The sequence below is a fragment of the Ovis canadensis genome, chromosome 9 (assembly GCF_042477335.2).
Source record: "Ovis canadensis isolate MfBH-ARS-UI-01 breed Bighorn chromosome 9, ARS-UI_OviCan_v2, whole genome shotgun sequence".
Classification (NCBI taxonomy): Eukaryota; Metazoa; Chordata; class Mammalia; order Artiodactyla; family Bovidae; genus Ovis; species Ovis canadensis.
The window spans coordinates 87,503,547-87,526,250 of NC_091253.1; the positions used below are offsets into that span (position 1 = coordinate 87,503,547).

Genomic DNA, 22,704 nt, shown 5'->3' on the forward strand with positions numbered 1-22,704 from the left:
TAACACCCAAGGTAGCATAAACATTCAGACACAAATGTTCCTAAAACCAAGCCTGCTGGGCAGCGCAGGATATGACTTGGAGTCTGGAGAAAGGGAACAGTTTGCTTACTCCTGTGTCTGTGACTACCTCCAGGTGCAGTCTGAAGCTAAGTGGCTAGTTTTTCTGATCCTCAGATGTAACCTCTCATTAGAACACAGCAGAATCTGTAACTATGGACGTAAGGAATTCCATGAAGACCCCTGGGCCCATTAAGACCTAGCTGGCTTCAAAGGGTCCTAAAACACACTTCCTTCAGCATACGTAGCTGTACTAAAGGGACACTTTTTATGAATACGATCTAAGTTTTAGTCTAAAGATTATGATGACTATAGCTCATCTTAACGTTTGTATCCAGAAGATGCAGTTACAAATTAAAAAGAGAAAAAAGTTTAATAGATACCTGTCTTATGTTTCCAGTTTGACACTAAAAGGTTCTTATTGGTTTTTTTTTTTGTTCTTAAAGTTCTGCAAGGGTTCATATTGTACTAAGAATGCCATGTTACTCTAACTTTAAATGTGGAGTATTATAGCAGTGATTTCTCAGCCCTTCTCTTAAAACCTCACAGTTTGGCTCTTCTAGCAGACAAATCCTGCTGCCAAAACCTAGGAGAGTTTAACAATGTTGTGGAAATAATAGTATATTGAAAATGAAAAGACATGGGATTCAGTCCCAACTCTACCACTATCTTAGCTTAACATTTCTGTCTCCTTATCTATAAAATGTGCATAACAAAAATACAAATCACACAGGGATACTATGAAAATAAGACTAGTAATAAATACAAAAAGACCTTGAAAAAGTACAGAAGAGTTTATATATGAAAGGTATAGTATGGCAGTGGTTGGCCATTCTTTTTCCCATTCATGTCCTTTCCATTCAGAAACTGTACATCTACAACATGAAGACACCTGTTACTCCACACCCCTGAGCCCACTGTTCTTAGCATCATCCTTCCCATCCTGGCTCCAGCATCCAGAGAATCTTCAGTCAGGGAGGGTCATGATAGTCTATGCAGCTTGAAATGACTTTGAAGGAAAATGAGCTTTCTCTGCTTTGCTTTCTATTGGCTGAGGCCTGCAGCTTGCATGTATGAATGGGTAAAGCGGCTACAGGTACAATGTATGACCGCACATTAACACACCTTCTCAGAGGTTTCTTTCCTGTCACTACCAGTTCATTTCTGGGAATGCAATGGTCATAGAAGCCTTTTGAAGGTCTTAACATGGATTGTCTCTGGGTGGTTGGAATTACACGTTGTCTTCTCTCTCTTTCGGTTTATATACCTGGTCTATATTCTTACTTTTGCAATTAACAGGAGAAAAATAACTACTTAATTTTTAAATGAAACAACTGACCAAGTGTGCTTTAATGATATTACAAGGAGCAAACAACCAAACAACTTAAAAACTCTCTAACATGGACATTTCTCAAAAGGAGAATTAGAAAAATAAGGGCATGCCATTCATTCTAAAAATACAAGTGCGACACATTTCTGAAAGAACTCTTATTAAAAAAGGATATATGGTGTTTTACCATCCTGTTAGATTAACCGGAATTAAATACATAAACTTAAGAAGAATTTCACTGTGTCTACTTTGCCAAATTTGATACTAATAGTGTGGCAATATGATAAAAAAAAAAAAAAGGCAAGTAAGAAATCAGAATCTAGCTACTGGAAAAAAAACAGCAAGAGGGAGCCTGAAGATATAACATATCCTAAAGCTGGCCTATAGACCAGATGGGAAAACTTGTTCTCTAATCTAATGACTTTCTTTTAATCATAAGCAGACAGTAGTTTCCTTATTACCCAGGGTTTTAGAAATACATTATTCTTGAGAGTACTTCCTAGGATTTCTTTTACTCATTTAAGACCACATCTTTGTATTTAATTCGTCCTCAGTTATCCCTGCAGGGCACATCCCTCTAATTATTCCCATCTAAAGTGACAGGAAAATGGAATTACACTCCTTGGAAAATAGACATCCTTTGGTGTATCTTTTCTCAGTGCTCCCTTGGGTACAGTCTGTCACTGCAGTCACCCTGTCGCCGACTGTGAGCTGTCTTTGGAGGGTGAGGACTTTTTTACCTTTGAATCTCCAGTGCCTATACATGACTGGCAGGAACTATACACAGAGTAAGAATCCGAATACACAAATGGAAAATAACTCCCAATATACAATGTTTACAGTATATCAAGCACTCTTTTAGCACCTTTTATGTATTCACTTATTCAGACCTCACAATCCTATGAATCAGGTACTATTATTAGCCCCAATTTACATATAAGAAAACTGAAGCACGAAAGCAAAGAGAGAAAATCCAGAGCCAGGAGCCAAGTCTCCATACCCTGGCTCTGGAGTTCAACATCACTGTCACCACACTACCCTCCATGGTGCCCAGGTGAACACGAGAATGTCCACTCCAAGAGGAGCACGGGTACGCTGCGCTCCCATCTCTAAACATTTCTGGGTTTCTGTCAGATGGAGCTATATATACTATGTGGCCCCTTGGGAGACTTAAAAAGGGAAATAACTGGACACAGGCATATAAATGCAGAAGAAAGGCATCCCCAGCCTTAACAATTGCTGTGTTTGTAAGGCTGTTTCTCAAGTACCTGTGGGGATTTGTGAGAGCGCCAGCTGTACTGGTGACTGCAGAGACTGGCCAGCAGGATATTTTCATCAGTATCCACCTGGCCAAACCGCAGTGTCTCCTGTGTGTCATTACAGATCACAAAATGGCTGAAGACCAACTCTTCTACCTCAGGGCATTTGTTCTGAAAGAAAAAGAATACGAAAGCCAACGTGCATCAGATTAATTGCAAGATGTTTGGCAGCTGTCTGCCCAGTGGCGATTGTTACAACACAGAAATACTAAAAGATCTGTTGTCATTAGCTCTGGTATACAAAGTATTCTATACTTCCAGGATAAGCACCAAAAAATACCTTAAAGAGATCTTAAATGTTCCAAGAATATGTTTTGATTTATATTCCTGCAAAATAAATCATATACACAGAAGAGGAAAAAGAACAATGAGATCCCTCAAACGTTTAATGTTTTAAAATGAATTAACATGCTACAAAGAATGCTGTACTGGGTAGTGCACGTTTTTGAGCATAGTACCAGAGGCTAGAATTACCATGTTCCCGGCCTTCTAAACTTGACAATCAAGACCAATTACCAAAGCCACAGTTTGTACCCTACAGAAAGCAAGGATCATTTAGGTAATACATCCCCAGTTCCCTTAAGGGGGAGGGTGGTCTGTGTCTGTGTGTGTGTGTGTCTCTCTCTGGGTGTGTGTCTGTGTAAATCTGCTCAGGGAGAGATGTAAATAAAACCGTAACTTTCCCTCTACTGTTAACAGGCTGAACACACAAAACAGATCAACTTCAGAGTCTGTGTAAGCCAAGCTGCAGTTTTCAAGAGAAAATGTTAGTTGAAAACCAGTTGCTGGTGTCTATTTCAGCTAATAATCAATCAGCAAATGTCTTTCATTAATCTACTGAGGCTCAGCAAATTAGTAATATGCTCCTAATGTGTGGATATATCCTTCTCCACTGGTTGCTGTTACATCAAAGCACTGGCTGAGTCATAGAGCATTTCTGTGTTTATTCTTTTTATCACCCTGACTAGGTTATGGCTTAAAAACAATCAACATACCTTTGGTAAACAGAATAGCTAAATAAATGGCTAACTTGAGAATGCAAGAAAAAAATCTTAATTAGCCAATGATTTTTCAGATAATGGGAGGTAATATGTCACTGATAGGGCTTCCCTGTGGCTCAGATGGTAAAGAATCTTCCTGCAATGCAGGAGACCCGGGTTTGATCCTTGAGCCGATTTCTCCAGTTGGCCTTTATTTCCTGGTTGTGGCTCTAAGTAATGTAATAAAGCCACACTCCATCATTTGCCATTTTACTAAGGGGAGGGAGAGTAAAAAGGGCTATATCATCTTGAGCATGGAGATTTAAGTGACTATGTGGCCTGAAGCCTAGGAGTTTATGGACGAATGTACTGGAATCCAGCCTGGACCAAGACCTGATCTAGAACCTTATGAAAACTGTTATCCTGGGAGGTACAAGCAGCTCCTAATCAACCAGAAGGTCCCCCAAGTGCGCAGACAGAGCTCCACAGCTGCAGTGAGTGAAGAGGCCTTGAAATATCGCCTTCTTCTAGAGACATCCTTGAGGGACTTCTAAGTGCTCACTCTATCATCTGTCTATTCTCACCAACCCTCTCTGTTCTCATGGAGTGGAACCTTGCCTGACAACCACACTAATCATAAAGAGTCTCTGGGTAAGTGAGACTGAAGCAGTTATAACCAATAATTACCTGCTGTCTACCCATACTCCTTTTTGCTGTGGCTTTTAATCATGAGCTGTGATTTCAAAACTGGACTGCCGGCGGGTTTCAGGCATTCTGCCTGGTCTGGCCCCAGCCGCATCTTGAACCACTCTCCTCTAGACCCCAGCTCCACCAGCCCCTTTCAGCTCCTCCAACACCACAGGCTGCCTCTCAATTCATCCAACACGTCAAACTCCTTCCTGTTTCAGTGCCATTCTTTTGGTTGGACCTTTTTTCCTCCTTGCTCAATTAATTTGTTCCGACTCAGTTTTCAGGTTCCTGTCTTCAGGTCACGCTCTCAGAGTAAGCAGCCTCCTGAGATCCTCCAAGATCACCTTAGGTCCACCTATTTTTTTAAAAAGTAATGTTTATTTTTATTTATTTATTTGACTGGGCAGGGTCTTAGTTGCAGCATGTGGGCTCTATTTCCCTGAGCAGGGATCGAACCCTGGGCCCCCTGCATTGGGAGCATGGAGCCTTAGCCACTGGACCACCAAGGAAGTCCCAGGTCCACCTATTTTAGGCTTACACAACACTGTATTTTGCCTTAACCGTACTGATCCCTGTGCTATGCTTAGTTGTTCAGTTGTGTCTGACTCTTTGTGACCCTAAGGACTGTAGCCTGCCAGTCTCCTCAGTCCTTGGGATTCTCCAGGCAAGAATACTGGAGTGGGTTGTCATGTCTTCCTCCAGGGGATCTTCCTGATCCAGGTATTGAATGCAAGTCTCCAGCACTGCAGGCAGATTCTTTACCGTCTGAGCCCCAGGACTGAGTAATTACTTGCATGATTTTAGGTCACTGTTGTCTCCATCATTAGACTCTATGCTGCATAAGGGCAGGATCCAGTTTGGTGTTATTTACAACTTCATCTGTTCTCAGTATATCATGCATGACATGTAAGTACTCAACAAATACTCATGAAACAAATAAGTGAGCAAATTTAATATTATAAATGTAACACAGGTTCCAGTAGAAAGAAAATACTGGAAGCACTGATTTTCTTTTTATAAAAAAATCTCTAATTTTACACTCAGAGATAACTGCTGTTAACATTCTGGAGAATTTTTTTTCCAGCAATTTTTCACTTCTGATATCCTGCTTGTTCCCATTCTGATCTATCCTATCCAATTCTATCTTATGTATCTTTTTTAAATAGTGAAAATATACAGCTTTACTAATGAAACTCAAGAATCAAAAGACCAGCTGGATTCCTATTCCCCAGAAAAGGGTTGCTAAGAGGATGCTAAGGAAATGGTTATATGTAAAACAGACCAATCCTATCTTATATATCTTATATATTTAAAGGTTTGTAAACCTTTCATTAAACTGGAGTCACAGTGTATAATTAGTTTGATGAGATTTTTCCATTTAGCATTATATAATCAACATAAACTGCTCTCCTTGTAAACATTTTTCTCCTTTAGGTCCAAGAGAACAAACATGAAGAAAGGGATATGATTCCAATGTCCCACTTAAGATAGTCAACCTGAGACTGAAATTCAATTTTCTTAATGAATTGGGATCAATTTGCTGGTTAGACAAAGGTTAAGTTACCAGATGGTGACTGAGTAGGAAAAAAATAGTCATATTACTTTCCTCATCTCTAAAAACTGACCTTTAATAAATGATGAAGGTTTTGGGGAAAAATGTAAATGAAAGAATACAAGAGGGTTGTTTACATTTTTCTAAAGAATATTCAAAGTCCTGAGGGAACTGTTTCTCTAGTGCTCCTTCATCTGTGGGGTTCATTATAACTGTAATAAGTTTAAGCATTTCTTGGAATGCTTAAATTCTAGTGTATTATAAAAAATTGGTACATATTGTATATGACATCATATAAAAGCAAAACCCAGAACACTTCTGTAATTAAAAGATGGCTTATTTACATTTAAGATTTGTGCGGGAGTATTAGGCATTTAAAGAGGGATATCCTTATGGTCTAAGATAAGACGCATGAGCATTATCTTAACGTTTAAATAAAAATCTCCTTTATAATGCTATTTGGTCCAAATGTGGGAATGTGACATAGAAATATAAAGCAAACTGCAAGTGGCATTTTGGGTCCTTAATCTGGTTTCACAAAACATTAATCATTCACAAAAGAGAAAAAAAAATCTACAGCCAGAGAAATCAGACACTGATGAAGGCTTCTGTTAATCTTGAACTTGTGACCTAAAGGTGAAAGGTCAAATTGTTTCATGCTTCAACTGTCTGGTTCATCCACACTGGATACAAATGACTTGTCTCCGATACAAATCTGATAAAGTATGTGGAGAACTCAAATAACATATCCTGCTTATTAAATTCACATTTCTCATTGGCAATAATTACACTGTATATGAGCATTATATACACAATAAAATCCAAGCTTGGGAAGCTAAGCTTCCCTTCTAAAGGGGATAAACCACATTCAGAACATCTTAGCAACAATGAACTTAATAACCCCTCTATAAGACCATTTCAATGTCAAATGTCCTATAATTTCAAAGTAGTGCATTTTTGTATTTACTTTAGAATACACAGGGCTAGATGCCTACCACATTAAAACTTGGTGGCAAGTACCCTTGACATGGGAGGAAACAAGAAAATTACAGCAACAATTACAGAAGTATATCCTCTTGTGGCTCATGTTAACATTGCCAAATCTCTGTATAAATCAGAACCAACTATTCATAGAATGTACCTGTCAGCAATATGCTACGTGACATATGGCTCTACTTAATCAAATATACAATTCCATTTTTTAAAAAAACTCAGAATATTCCTTCAAGGCACTGTGTTAGCCAGTCAGTCATTCACACTCTGATGTGGTTTAAAACATTTAAATATTTATGCACCGTGTTTTATTTATATGTATAGCTGTGTCTAAGAGAATATTTTTACCCTGGGAGGAAACTGATATTTCTGAGGGCCATTTTGCAGTAGTTGCTACACATGAGTCCTTTTATAATGGTACTGATACCAAGACAAAAATATCCTGGGTTTAAATGCTCTATCAATGACTCTCTTGTATTCTCTAGGTTTGTTTTTTATTAAATGCATTGTTCAAAATATGACAAAAAACAGAAATTGGAGCCACGGAGGTTTTTTTCACATCGCTATTCGAACCAGCTGCAAAGATTTAGATCACACTAGCTCTTATTTTACGCATGTCCTCTGCAACAAGAAAACCATGGAATGCCCTTAAAAAAGAATTTTAAAATATGAAACAGATGTGTTATCTTCTTTCCCTTTGCTATTGTAGTGCCATGTTAGGTAATTAATTCCTTAGTCTTGTATAGGTCTTCATGCATATAAAGAAAAGAGTTCATTCCCATAAAAATTCTTAAATTAGAGAACTCAGCCTCCCCCCAATTCCACTGTCCCATCCCTACATGAGGTCAGGGTGGAGTGAAGGACCATTTCTCTTGGGGAGTTAGTCTGCACAAATGCATGTAACACAGAAAATGTGGGGAAACGTCTCAGCTTAAATAACAACACGGGCTTTATGAAAATGCAATATTATACTGAAAATCAGTAAGGGAAGCAGAAATAATTTGTTATTAAATCACTGAGCATACTATGATCCAAATATTTTGTGAAATTATATTTATGATAGTAAACACGGGCAGGTTCCCCATTTTAAAGGTCATTCAAAACAGACTTATATTCTATCTCTTTTCTAATACAGCTAATTTCTAAACAAAAGATAAAAGTAAAACATTACTCATCAATAGTCTTTAGCTGGTTAAAAAATCTAATACTGAGTGCTTTTTTTTAGTGAATCAAAATGGCAGAATAATGGGAGAAAAGCTAAGATTATATCGTGCTCACATATTTCCTCTCACTGCCTTTTTGCTTTGAAAGATGAAATGCTTTTATCAGAAAGACTCACACAGGTTCTTCATTTCTGCAATGGCTGCTTAGACAATTTGATACATACCAAGTTGAAGCTTTGGCAAACTAAAGCCATAATACTTGGAAAAAATTTCTGGGAATATGTTACTTTCCACACAGATGTGGTACATTAGTCACAAAAATGTGGGCATGATCTCTGATCCATGTGTAGAGAACCCATATTCTCCAAAGGTTTTAAAAATAACATGCATCGCTTTGCCAAAACAGAAGAGGCCCCAAATATAATGATGCCCGTCAGATTCTTCATTCTCTCACATTTTGTTTGTGCTTAATTTATTATTAGAAGTGATAACACAGAGTGTCTAGTAAAAGATCACACACGGACAAACTGTAAACTGCTCTAGAATGTGCATACCTGTTGCCAAGCTTGTACTGCAGTGTTGAGAGAATGAACTACATGTTGCCCAAAGTTTACAAATATTGAGTCAATGATGATGGAGCAATCAATCAGCTTTTCTACTGCATTGCTGGAAATTGCAGTCTGTCCAAAGATGCTGAAGGGTTTCACCAAGCTTTGCATTGTCACATTTCTGCACTCTAGAAGTTTACAGTCTGCTTGAGCTGAGAACTGGATCTCCTGACAGACAGAACTATTGTTCCACTGTCGAAGATACATGTGTGGTTCTTTGAAGGAAATAACCATGTATTCTAGTTCAGATGGCACATTTTTATCAGAAATAAATGGCTGTAGGTATTTTGGTGGAGCTGTTGAGAAAAACAAACAAGAAATACACCAGTTGAGATGAGCCAACACGTTATGGAAATATAGAGATGACATTTATGTTACTCACTTCTTGGTTATTGAATGCAATAGTTGCTGGTTAATAAATTCAAACATTCTTTTGAAGATAATATAACATTTGACGTATTTGTAAACAACACTTTTGTTCAAAAAGACAAAACAAAAAAAATAAATTAAAAAAAAAAAGGAAAAACAAACCAACAAAAATAAAGTAACAAAACTGACAAAAAACTGTTTTGTTCAAACAGCAGGTCTTCTTCCAAAGGTTACTGTTGCAGATAAAAATAAAATGAAGAGGAGGTAAATATTTAAGGCGTGTTTCACAGAAGTGCTCTGTATCTACCCACCAAATCTGAAAACCAAAAACATGACCCCAAATTAGAAAATACAGGTTAAGCTCCATTTTTGCTGAAAAGGCAAGATGCTTAACAGCAGCTGTGTTTAGTTTTAATCTGATTTTTTTTTCCTTTTTCCATTACATGTAGGTTGAAAACCTAATACCAGAATCAAAATGTATTAAGGAGAAAAGAATTGGTACAGACTTTTAGGAATAATTATTCATGAACATGAGCAAATTTGTAAAAGGTAACTTTTGATATGTGGAAAAACTTACTCTTCTACCTTATAAACTTGTAAAAATGCTAGTCTTCTAAAATATTGGAGAATTTGTCCATTTTTGGTGGAAGGTATTTATACTTATCGAGATAAAGTAATATCAAGTACTTTTGGAAACTATTTGCCATTAATGTAATGGCTCAGAATATAAAACAAAAACAGATGTACTTCTTTCAAAAAATTCATAATTGGAGTAATAGTAAAAACCTGCAATTTTTGTAACTTCCTTGAAAATTCTCATTAGGAAATGCACTAAATCATGGTAATTCAATATAACTGGTAACCTATATAATAAGTAAATGAGATGGTTCAAACATAAGGGGGACAATTATATGAAATAAAAAAACTTCAGAATAACTTTGCTGGTGCTCATTGTCGAAGGAAATAAATGCTGCTTCTAAAAATGTCCTCTTTCCCCATGTGAGTGGTGGTCATTTGGGAAGGAGTTTTGTGCAGGGACAAAACAGTAACTATTAAGTGGATGTTATTCTGATGCTAAAATAAAGAGTACCTGTGCCAAGCTGATCAAGGTGATGACAGAGATGGAACTCCAGGTGAGCAAACTGGAAGGAAATGCAAAGAGACGGGACAAACCATGGGGTAAAACAGGAGTCAACTCTGGTACAGGCAGCCAGGGCTGTTGGAGTTACAAGTTGGTCACAAGTGCTTTGAGAACCAGATTCACTTGCAGAGCTGTGGGAAATAATTAATAGAAGTTCAGTAACCTAAAACTTCCAACATCATATAAATGAAACATCTTTCTATAAAGGTTTTGAAAACTAGCTCCCATAATCCTATAGTCAGTATATTATCAAATCTTCCATATTTGTTCACATAAATGAGTTTCTTTTAAAAATTAAGTTCTTGTTGATTATTCTCTATGAGCTATTAGCAGAAAAGTTTCATAGGATTCCTGAAACCTCAGACCATATTGACCGCCAACCCAATTTTCTTCCATCCACATTTCACATGACTTACAGACAACTTGTTCTCATATTAAAGACCAACACAATACAGAGTATGACTCTGCTGTTCAAAAGACCAAATGTTTTCAGCATCATAAATCTTCTGTTTTACTTCTCCAGATTGTCCATATCCATATTCCCATATAAGTTAGTCAATACTATTTACTGAATATCCACTGAATACTGTACTAGGTGCCATAAAAGTTATGACCATGTTCAGAAGAACCAAGGTCTCCTGGACAATTATACTGCATGAATACTGAGTACACATATACTCAATATATGTATTGGGTCCTCTCTTTATTTGTCCATCCCCCTAACACATTTTATACCAGAAAAATTTGATTAAAATAAACAGTGAAGGCATCTGTAGGAGGGAATACATTTTTTCAAAGTGGCTGCTGGTATGCATGGGAAATACGCAGCCTCGTTACCTCGCCTCAGTTTGCTCGTAGAAACAAGCTGGGGACTGGGAGATGCCAGGGTGCATTCTGGTAATTGTGGCTCACAGATGCAGCTCCAGTCCCCCTCACCGTCTTCCACCCTTTTCTTGCCAAATCTGAAATTTGCTTATAGCTGTGGTGGAGCCTGGCTCCCACATCCATGAGGAGCTTAGAGAAGAAGCACTGGCTTATAGTTTCCTCGGGAGAGCTATGACAGGAAAAACTAAAGAAATAAATCCTAGGTTTTCAATGAAGTCACAGTCTAATTGGTGGTATAAAATATGTAGACATTTACAAACAGTATAAAATGGAACAACCACCGAGGACTAGGAAAGTTGGACCTAAGAGGAACTCAGAACAGCGTGGGTGGATCACATGGGGTTCTCAAGAGTGTGAATCTTCAGCTGGGTTTTGAAAGAAATGGGGAAAATGCTGGTGAAAAGAAAGCTAGGTTTAGTGAGTGTTTAACTTCAAGGAGTTTACAGTGTGGTGGTATTTACCGCAATGCTATGACTCTGTATGCAAAATTCCATTGTATACAAAGAAAACACAACTCTGGGCCAATATGTTTCTGATGAAATGTTATGCATGAAAATGCAGCTAGGTATACTCTTTAACACTTCTATAAACGGGCATACTAATCCAAACAGCTTTCTAGGAATTGATTTATGGAGTTATAAATGAAGATCTCATTTAAAATAAACAACAAGGCCCCACTGTATATAGCACAGGGAACTATATTCAATATCTTGTAATAACCTGTAACAGAAAAGAATATGAAAACATATATATAATATACATTATACATATGTAACTGACTCACTTTCCTATATACCAGAAACTGACATAACACTGTAAATCAACCACTTCACTGAAAAAAAAAAATCACAGGTAAAAAAGATCTCACTGGTAAGGTAAAATTAATATTTATATTTATTCAAAAAGGCCAAACTGTATTAGTTGTATTAATACATGTATTTTACCCATATGAACTCTCTCCCTTAAGAAGTTGTTAAAAATAGGGTATAGTGTTAGTCAAAATATTATTAAAAATCCAGGTGAGAGTACTTTGAGATCAGTTCTAAAACTGTAAGCACACAATTTGAGGTGTTTATCTGAAGAATTCTCTTTGCCAACTGCCATTTTTGACACTCTTGATATTTTCCAAAATTTACTTTTCTCTCTCCTGAGAGTAGCAAATACTGTAATAAGTTGAAAAAGTTGCTAAGGTATCACAATCTTTATTTATAACAAGTTGATTGACTTTTTACTTTTCCTAAATTAAATGTACAAATCAATGGTTAAAACAGTATTTTTAGGTCTTATAGCAACTCCTAACATATATATTCAAACAATCAGTACTCTTTCAATCTTCAAATCCTTCTAAAATGTTACCAATCTATATTTAAAAACTTGAGTTATAATAAAATTAAAATGTCTTAAACATAAAATATGGCACATGTAATATGAATATGCTTTATGTTTTGAATCAATAAATTTGAAGTTTTTTGATGTTCACCTTAATCTGATCATCACTAATCAGAAAATTAAGATCATGGCATCTGGTCCCATCACTTCATGGGAAATAGATGGGGAAATAGTGGAAACAGTGTCAGACTTTATTTTTTGGGGGGCTCCAAAATCACTGCAGATGGTTACTGCAGCCATGAAATTAAAAGACACTTACTCCTTGGATGGAAAGTTATGACCAACCTAGATAGCATATTTAAAAGCAGAGACATTACTTTGCCAACAAAGGTCCGTCTAGTCAAGGCTATGGTTTTTCCAGTGGTCATGTATGGATGTGAGATTGGACTGTGAAGAAAGTTGAGCACTGAAGAATTGATGTTTTTGAACTGTGGTGTTGGAGAAGACTCTTGAGAGTCCCTTGGACTGCAAGGAGATCCAACCAGTCCATTCTGAAGGAGATCAGGCCTGGGTGTTCATTGGAAGGACTGATACTGAAGCTGAAACTCCAGTACTTTGGCCACCTCATGCGAAGACTTGACTCATTGGAAAAGACTCTGATGCTGGTGGGGATTGGGGGCAGGAGGAGAAGGGGATAACAGAGGATGAGATGGCTGGATGGCATCACCGACTCGATGCACATGAGTTTGAGTGAAGTCTGGGAGCTGGTGATGGACAGGGAGGCCTGGCGTACTGTGATTCATGGGGTCGCAAAGAGTTGGACACGACTGAGCAACTGAACTGAACTGAATACATTATAAAGGGCTCCCGAGGTGGTGCTAGTGGTAAACAACATGCCTACCAATGCAAGAGACATAAGAGATGCGGGTTTGATCCTGGGTCAGGGTCAGGCAGATCCCCTGGAAATCCAGGGTCAAGAAGATCCCTTGGAGAAGGAAATGGCAACCCACTCCAGTATTCTTGCCTGGAGAATCCCCATGGACAGAGGAGCCTAGTGGGCTGCAGTCCATAGGGTCACACAGAGTCAGACATGACTGAAGCGACTTAGCACACATGAATGCACATAAACTATAAAAGTAGCATCTGTATGGTTACCTCTTTTATAAGCATTAAAAATATCTACGTATAATAAAGCTAAACAGTCAAAGATGAGAACAGCGATGGTGCTGGGGACATTTATAGCAGCTTCATTTCCTTAATTAAGTATGATGGAGTTTGATCTGATCCAGACATCAAAAGGAAAAACATAACTTATGAGATATGTAATAATCAGAAATAGAAAAGCAAAAACGGCTCTAAGGAGCAAAACCTCTCAAATAGTAATACATAGAACTTAAGATTCAATAGTTCAAATAATCAATTAGTTCCTAACAGAAATTCTAATTTTTAAAACAAAGGAAATATTCTAAAAAGTAGAAAGTATGGCAGGAGTTTTACATATCCATACCTTCATTATAGCCAAAGAAACTTATAGGCTGTCCTAGGTGATCCATAGATGGGAATCAATTCCTTTAAACAAGGAGTGTTTTATGTTTTAGTAAGTCTGGATCTTGATTGATCCATAGGTACTGCAGGGACCCAAGCATAATCCTTAAAAATTCACTCCTGTATGTCACTCTAGGTATCCAACAATAGCTCTGCAGGTATCCAACAACAATCTGACTTGACTGGAAAAGCCTTGAGCTTTTTTCTGGATCCCTCTGTGGTAATAAGAGTTTTATAATACAGCATAGAGATTAAGCAGAGAATGACTGATGTAAGAAAACCTAGATGAAAATGCTTGAACTGCTACCACTTATATTGTGAAAGTGAAAGTGTTAGTTGCTCAGTCATGCAGGACTCTTTGTGATCCCATGGGCTGTAGCTCACCAGGCTCTTCTGTCCATCTAATTCTCCAGGCAAGAATACTGGAGTGGGTTGTCACTCCTTTCTCCAGGGGATCTTTCCAACCCAGGGATTGAACCTGGGTCTCCCACATTGCAGGCAAATTCTTTACCATCTGAGTCACCAGGGAAGCCCCACCACTTATATTGTAATCGTGGGCAAATAATTTCACCTTGCTGAATCTCAGTTTTCTTATCTGTAAAGTGAGTATAGTAATTGGACTTGCTTTTGAGTATCAAAGGAAGTACTACATACAAACTGCTTGGCATAAGCTCTATCACTCCATAATAGGAAAAAAAAAGCCTATCCCTCTTTTCCTGATTGGCAAACAGGGTACCATATTGGCTCCTTAGTTTAATGTTAATTGTTGGTGATTACCCTCAGTTCCCAAGTGAAAGTGAAAGTCACTCAGTCCTGTCCAACTCTTTGTGACCCCCATGGATGATATAGTCCATGGAACTCTCCAGGCCAGAATACTGGAGTGGGTTCCCTTCTCCAGGGGATCTTACCAACCCAGGGACCGAACCCAGGTCTCCCGCATTGCAAGCGGACTCTCTACAGCTGAGCCATGAGGGAAGCCCAAGAATACTGGAGTGGGTAGGCCTACCCCTTCTTGAGAGAACTCATCATGCCGTCATTCGTCCCAGTGCAGCACTATTTCTCAACACTGGTTCACCTAAACTCTCTCTTGCCTACTGCAAAAACACTGCCCTGTCCACTCTGGGAGAGCAATGAATGGATGAGAGAAGACAGGACAGTGTGGGTGCCTGCTACAGCGTGTTCTCCCTAGAACTGTCTTTTTGGGGGAGAATGTCTTAATTCAGACCCAAAATTAAAAATATACTTCTGCTGTAACCTAGTACACACATAAAATGGGAGGGGGGATTACTCAAAATATGATACTCTCTGATTTTTTAAAGTTGTGGTAAAACGTACATAATGTGAATTTCACCGTTTTAACCATCTAACAGTTTACAGTTCAGTGGCATTAAGTATGTTCACATTGCTATGCAATTATCAACAGCATCTTATCTTCAGAACTTTTTCATCTTCCCAAACTGAGATTCTATACGACATGGATGGAGCTAGAGATTATCATATTAAGTGAAGAAGTCAGATAAATACTGTATATTGCTTATATGTGGAATCTAAAAAAGTGATACAAATGAATTTAACTTACAAAACAGAAACAGACTCACAGAAATAGAAAACAAACTTAGGGTTACTGAAGGAGATAGTGGGGGGAATGTTATGAGAAAGGGATAAATTAGGAGTTTGGGATTAGCTGATACAAACTACTATATATAAAATAGATAAACAAGGACCTACTTTACAGCACAGAGAACTAATCAATAGCTTGTTACCAACTATGACGGAAAAGAATCTGAAAAAGAATATATCTCAAGCACTTGGCTGTACATGTGAAACTGATACAACACTATGAATCAACTATACTTCAATTTTTAAGAATTGGTTAAAAAATTTCACCTGCAACCTGCTATGTAGATTCCATGACCCACTAATGGATTAAAACTACATATACAGTTTTAAAAAGATGGGAAGAAGGACTGCCTGGCAAAGCGCAACTCCCTGACAGAGGGGTAAGGAGTTGTTACATTGAGTTTCATTACCAACTAAAAGAAAACAGTAAAAGGATTCAAAAAGATAATTGGGGAAGAATACAAGCATTCCTCAAGCAAGGGGCAGAAGACAAAACCTCACATTTAGCCCTAGGAAAGAACCTTCTAGATATCCTGGATTACATCATTGTGGGAGAAAAAATAAGTAGCAAAGCAGTTCCAACCAAGATTATTGTCTGAATGGTTTATTAAAGTCAAAAGGTTAAAAAAAATGGTACCCAGGAAATTTATGCCCAGACACTCAGTTGTGACTGACTCTTTGCAGCCCTATGGGCTGTAGCCTGCCAGGCTCCTCTGTCCATAGGATTCTCCAGGCAAGAATACCGGAGTGGGTTGCCATTTCCTTCTCCACCCAGCAAATTTAGGTACATCTAAAAGTACAGCTCTAAGTAGCCAAATGGAGGGGAATGGTTATCTAGTGGCCACAGTGATCTTCTGGTGGGAAGTCAAACAGTGAGAAGAAAGGAAATGATCCAGGGACTTTGCCATCACAACGCTCTTTCTCTGACTCCTGGACTACCTTTACATACAAGAAAGAAGGCTGGGGAAATGAAGAGCATCTCTCTTTCTCTATCTCACACACACACACACACACACAAAGTTATGGACCACTGTCCTAAAGTACACTAAGTACGAGCCGACAGTGACTTCTTTTACAGGATCTTCAGGGAGTGGGAGAAAAATATTATTATTTGTACTCTAAAAACTCAACAGAGTTTTGATGTTCATTGCATGAAGACAGAATCACACACTCCTTAAGCCACTTCTCTTTCCAGGATGCCTTCCTCTACAAACCTGCATTTTTGGGGTGGGGATTCCTCTATGAACCTGCATTTTTGGGGTGGGGACAAAGTTCTTGTCAGCAATCTACTCTCACATGTTTTAACACTGTGAGAAAGTGACCATGTAATATGGGAAAAAACACCAAAGACTTGGTACAGGTGAACAGTTTTTGTTGTTGTTCAGTCACTCAGTTGTGTCTGACTCTTTGCAACCCCATGGACTGTAGCATGCCAGCCTTCCCTGTCCTTTACCATCTCCCAGAGCTTGCTCAAACTCATATCCATTGAGTTAGTGATGCCATCCAATCATCTCCTCTGTCGTCCCCTTCTTCTCCTGCCTTCTATCTTTCCCTAGCATCAGGGTCTTTTCCAATAAGTTGGCTCTTTGTATCAGGTGGCCAAAGTATTGGAGCTTCCACTTCAGCATCAGTCCTTCCAATAAATATTTAAGGTTGATTTCCTTTAGGATTGACTGCTTTGATCTCCTTGCTGTCCAAGGGACTCTCAAGAGTCTCCTCCAGCACCACAGTTTGAAAGCATCAATTCTTTGGTGCTCAGCCCTCTTTATGGTCCAAGTCTCACATCCCTATGTGACTACTGGGAAAATCAAAGCTCTGACTGGAGGGACCTCTGTCAGCAGAATAATGTCTCTGCTTTTTAATATGCTGTTTAGGTCTGGCATAGCTTTTCTTCCAAGGAGCAAGTGTCTTTTAATTTCATGGCTGCAGTCACCATCCGCAGTGATTTTGGAGCCCAAGAAAATAAAGTCTTTCACTATTTCCATTGTTTACCCATCTATATGCCATGAAGTGATGGGACTGGATGCCATGATCTTAGTTTTCTGAACGTAGAGTTTTAAGCCAGCTTTTTCACTCTCCTCTTTCATCTTCATCAAGGGGCTCTTTAGTTCCTCTTTGTTTTCTGCCATAATGGTGGTATCATCTGCATATCTGAGGTTACTGATATTTCTTCCAGCAATCTTGATTCCAGCTTGTGACTGATTCCAGCCTGGTATTTCACATAATGTTCTCTGCATATAAGTTAAATAAGCAGGGTGACAATATACAGCCTTGACGTACTCCTTTCCCAATTTTAAACCAGTCTGTTGTTCCATATTCAGATCTAACTGTTGCTTCTTGACCTCCATACAGGTTTCCTGGAGGCAGGTAAGGTGGTTTGGTACAGAGTTTAGCATTATCATCAAACACCTTGTTATAAAATTAACTGGATATATATACCAAGATCTTCACAGTTATTGTGTGTAACACAACAATTGCCTGAAACTTGTGACTTTATATAGTCACATACTTCCAGAGTTAGCCATGTGGGGTGAAAAGTAGGGGTGAAACCAAGCAGAAAGTTGGTTTGGTCCCTCCGAAGACATCTGGTTGATACCAAACTCAGGGAACCTAGCAGAATAGCCCAAAGCCTGAGACCTGGGTCCACCAGTTCATTTCTCGTCTTTCCTCCCAGGTCCCTCACTGGGTAAGAAACCATAAATTCAAAATACAGCATGTGCTCATGTTTGCTCTTGAGATCCACTTTCTACCCTTCCCTGTCCTATTCTCTGCCCCTGACTGTATCAACGAGCCACTGTGTTCTCAGCATGTCTTTTGGTTCAGCCAGTGGAAGGTGCCCACAGGAGATCAGAAGATGGGAAGAGACTAGGGAGGCGGCCTCCATTCCCCTGGCTCCTTCTTAGTCACATTTCCTCACATTGCTGCTGCAAAAACAGCTACAATCACATGTTCTGGGTTAGTTTCAGTAATGCCTGTATGACTAAGAATGGGATGGTTCCTCATGGTTTCTAGCCTCAGGGTACTATCCTATCCCTTACCTTGCCAGCACTTTGGAAACAGTCTTTACATTAAACTCTCCTCAGGTAATCTGTTCGAGTGTGCTGGCTGTTTCTTGTCAGGACCTAACTGGTAAAAGGGGTTCATTTAAACTTCAGCAGTGGGTAATGGGGATGGACAAACATATATATGATGAGATTCAGAATAAATAGCTAAAATGGCTATCCTGAAAGTGAAAGTTTTAGTCACTCAGTTGTGTCCAACTCTTTGTGACTGCAAGGACTATAGTCTGCCATGCTCCTCTGTCCACAGGATTTTACAGGCAAGAATACTGAAGTGGGTTTCCACGCCCTCCTCCAGGGGATCTTCCCAACCCAAGGATCGAACCCTGCATAGCAGGAAGATTCTTTACCATCTGAGCCACCAGGTACCCTCCAGGTCAGGCCTTAAAGACTGTATCTGCTGTTTCAGTCCAGTGCACCACAAATAGAAGAAGTCTCATCAAGGTCAGTACTATTGTGGAAACTAAGACTAACCATTACCCAATATCATTTTCATATGACCAAGCAAACCATTAATAAAAGACAGTAGAAAATAAGTATTACAAATACATGGGGACTGAATTAAAGAATATATGCCTGTATGGGATACACAGACCAAGGTTTAAGATACTGAATCTTTTCCCTCCAGTCCTATGTACTGAAGGCTACCTGCCACCCTTCAGACTGGTTAGCTCCTACCCCTTCCTAAGCCTTCAGCTCAGAAATCAGGTTCTTGGGGCCAAAGAGCTAGTTGGGGATGGAGCCAGGACTTAAACAGGGTCTCCTGACTTGAAATTCTCTAATAAACAGTGCTTCTGCTTACATACACATAGTGATGCCACTCGGAGAAGGCAATGGCACCCCACTCCAGTACTCTTGCCTGGAAAATCCCATGGACAGAGGAGCCTGGTGGGCTGCAGTCCATGGGGTCGCTAGGAGTTGGACACGACTGAGCGACTTCACTTTCACTTCTCACTTTCATGCATTGGAGAAGGAACTGGCAACCCACTCCAGTGTTCTTGCCTGGAGAATCCCAAGGATGGGGGAGCCTGGTGGGCTGCTGTCCATGGGGTTGCACAGAGTTGGACACGACTGAAGCGACTTAGCAGCAGCAGCAGCAGTGAGGCCACTAAGTGTCCTACACTGTTGCACTATTTGACAATTGTGGGCAGGATACCTTTCTATTTTTAGATTAAGCTTCATGGGACTTATTTTTATGAACTTTCTTCTAGTAATGTACAATGGTCTGATGCATATCCATCTCAAACCATAAATATTATTTAAGATAAGACAAATTCTAATCATGAAAGTGTCAGGTTTTCACTCAGTTTTAGATCTCTCATGACAGAATATATTGGATCTAATTATAGCAGTTTTATCTCTACATAAAATGTTGAATATTATCAAAGCACTGATGTTTTCCTTCAAGAAACTGAATGAAATTTATTTACTGTCCTTTTTGAAAAATGTCTTAATGTTGGTGTTTTATTATGTTGACTTTTAAACCAGCTCTTTAAATTTAATTTCACTATTATCAATTTCTACCTGAAAAATTTATGTCAAGCAATTTAAAGCAAGATCAATTATGAAATATTAGGCAAGATGAAAAAATCCCAGGTGAGGACAAAAGACCTGTGATTACAATATCTAAAGCCTGGTGAAAAATTGCCTAAATTTGACTGCATAAATTTCCATTCCCTAAAGATTTTCCATTCCCTGCTAGATTTTTATGAATGTTTCAGATTCAAAGGACTTAACCTGTTCAACTGATGAAAATGTATTCTTTCATTATTAGAATCAAGAAATGATGTCTAACTTGATACTAATAATAAAACAGTTCTTTGTTTTTCCATCAATTTCATTACCAATAGCTCTGTTTTCTGAGATTTCCTGGTTTCTGACTAGGTAATTTATGCTTAGAAGAGGCAATCTTTCTATTCACGTGCTAACTCCTCACAGGAGGGTGTTTTTTTCACAGTTGCATTTCATACATGTAAAATCAACACCCCATTCCTCTAACATATTTTCACCAGTCATACTTTAGTAGGTAATATACTAGGAAGATAGTTATTTTTTAAAGAGCCCAAATGACCTAGAAATAGAGTATGTAAAGTATAAGACATATTATTATTAAGCAAACAAAGTAATCAATGAAAAAAAGACTGAGGCTACAGACTAAAATTTGAACAGAGGTTTGTACTGTGTGATATGATGATGGGTAGTGGTATTATTTTCTTTATTTCCCAAATGTTCTTCAAGGAGCACATATTATTAATAATTACAAAAGAGAAAGTATTCACAACTATCTATAAAATAGGAATCAGAATACAAAATGGTATGCTATGATTATGACCCTGTAAAGGCATACAATGATGGCAAAAATAAAGGTAAAAAAAAGAGAAAACAGTTCAGCTGCAAGGAGTTGGAATAGGGGATTTTTCTTCTCTCTGTTAGTGTCAAAATGGTGCTTGGGAAAGAAAGGGAGGGAGGGATTAAATATGAGGAATAAGATGATGCTAAAGCAAATCCATCAGGAGAATTCAAAGGTAGGACATTGAAAGTGATGGGCAGCAATATCAATGTGGGTCCACAGCACACATATCATATGACTCAAGAAACTGTTCCACTTATGGTGATTCAGTGTCTTTTTCTTGTCATTATGAGAGCATGAACAGAAAGATATAACAGGTATGTAATCTAGAAGGAGCGCTGAAGAACACATTGCTGAAGCCATTTTTTCTCTAATTTAGTGGATGTATTAAGCAAGCAAACACTGAAAGTGGGAACAATTTGTCTCTGTTTTGTCACTAACCAGATATCCTGCAGGAGGTGTGGAAGAGGAAGTTCTAGGGACATGATTCAGAATACCTGAAGTCTATAGCTTTCAAGATACACTACAGACAGACAGATTCAAGAGCTGCATAAAGCTCTGGCTATCTGAAATCCTTTGAGTATAAATTATTTTGGTTAGCCAAGTTTTCCTAATGTCTGGAGGTCTGTCTTTTAAAGGTTTTTTCTTTTAAAACCATGTAAGAAAGAAATATTTCCAAAATTTATCTTTTCAGAAGGAGACAGTTATTTACTTAAACTCTCTTTTAACGCCCCATGGTTAATCATTTACATATACTGATGACTGTCATTAACAGTCTACTGAAGCGTGTATGGCTCTTTTCATCTATAGTTTTCAGTTCAGGATAAATGGATCTTTGTAGTTTGCCTTTTGCTCGCTTTTCCTTTTATATCTAAGGAACAAGCACTCTGAGAGAGCTCACAGTAAAACAGGAATTTTAATACACAGACTTTGAAACATCAGCTTCTACCTTGCTTCCTGGTTCTCATGCATAGTTCCGACAGATGCAGCTGATAGAGCGCTAAAGGTGGGGCCACTAGACAAGATGATTTGACTATGACTTCCTAGTACAACGCCACTATTTCATGTTTCATTTTTTTCAGAGTTACCTTTGGTCGTCAGCTCCGTTTTGGCTGCTGTTCAAGACAATTCTCCAAAGATCCGAGGATACCAGTTTCTTCTGGTCGTTCACAAGATTGATATCTGGCAATTGCAGTTCACAAACTTTGCTTTCAGACAGACTAAATTCTCGAAATGCAACAAAAACCTTCTGGAGTTCATCCCAGTATTCCAAACTACAAGGAATCTATATTAAAAGAAAGAAGATTTTAGAAGTTGCAAAGAGAAACTATGCTTTTGTATTTGTTGACATGCAATTCGAATCTTCATAAAAGTTACAACTTAAAAGGGGGAATAAGTATAAAGGACAGTAACTTAGGATTTCTTTTCATAGTTATATTCATCCTGTTTACCTACTTTACTTTAAAAGGCCCATTCAAGAATAATATGTGGAAACAGTCAAAAAGTTTTTAAATAAAGGAGAAAGAATGGGGAATTAATTCTACCAGATGTTAAATGTGTTACAAAGCTATACTCATTAAAGCTAAAGATAAGGTTGGAGTAGTAACATACATATAAAAGAAAAGAAAGAAGAATAATAAAATATAAGTACAGATAAATTTTAGTATATAATGAAGGTACTATTTCAAACAAGTTGAGGAGAGACCGGAAATGA

General features: G+C 38.3%; 1 protein-coding gene across 4 annotated transcripts in view; it reads right to left on the reverse strand.

Annotated features, from left to right (window-relative positions):
• Positions 1 to 22,704, reverse strand: part of VPS13B (vacuolar protein sorting 13 homolog B) — a 787,290-nt gene that overhangs the window by 92,026 nt on the left and 672,560 nt on the right. For all 4 annotated transcript variants that reach the window (XM_069600522.1, XM_069600521.1, XM_069600524.1 and 1 more), the window contains exons 40-43: positions 22,079 to 22,275; positions 10,152 to 10,333; positions 8,639 to 8,988; positions 2,656 to 2,817 (exon numbers count right to left, since the gene is read on the reverse strand). In XM_069600522.1, the coding sequence (XP_069456623.1) occupies positions 2,656 to 2,817; positions 8,639 to 8,988; positions 10,152 to 10,333; positions 22,079 to 22,275 (891 nt within the window). The remainder of the gene's footprint in view (positions 1 to 2,655; positions 2,818 to 8,638; positions 8,989 to 10,151; positions 10,334 to 22,078; positions 22,276 to 22,704) is intronic.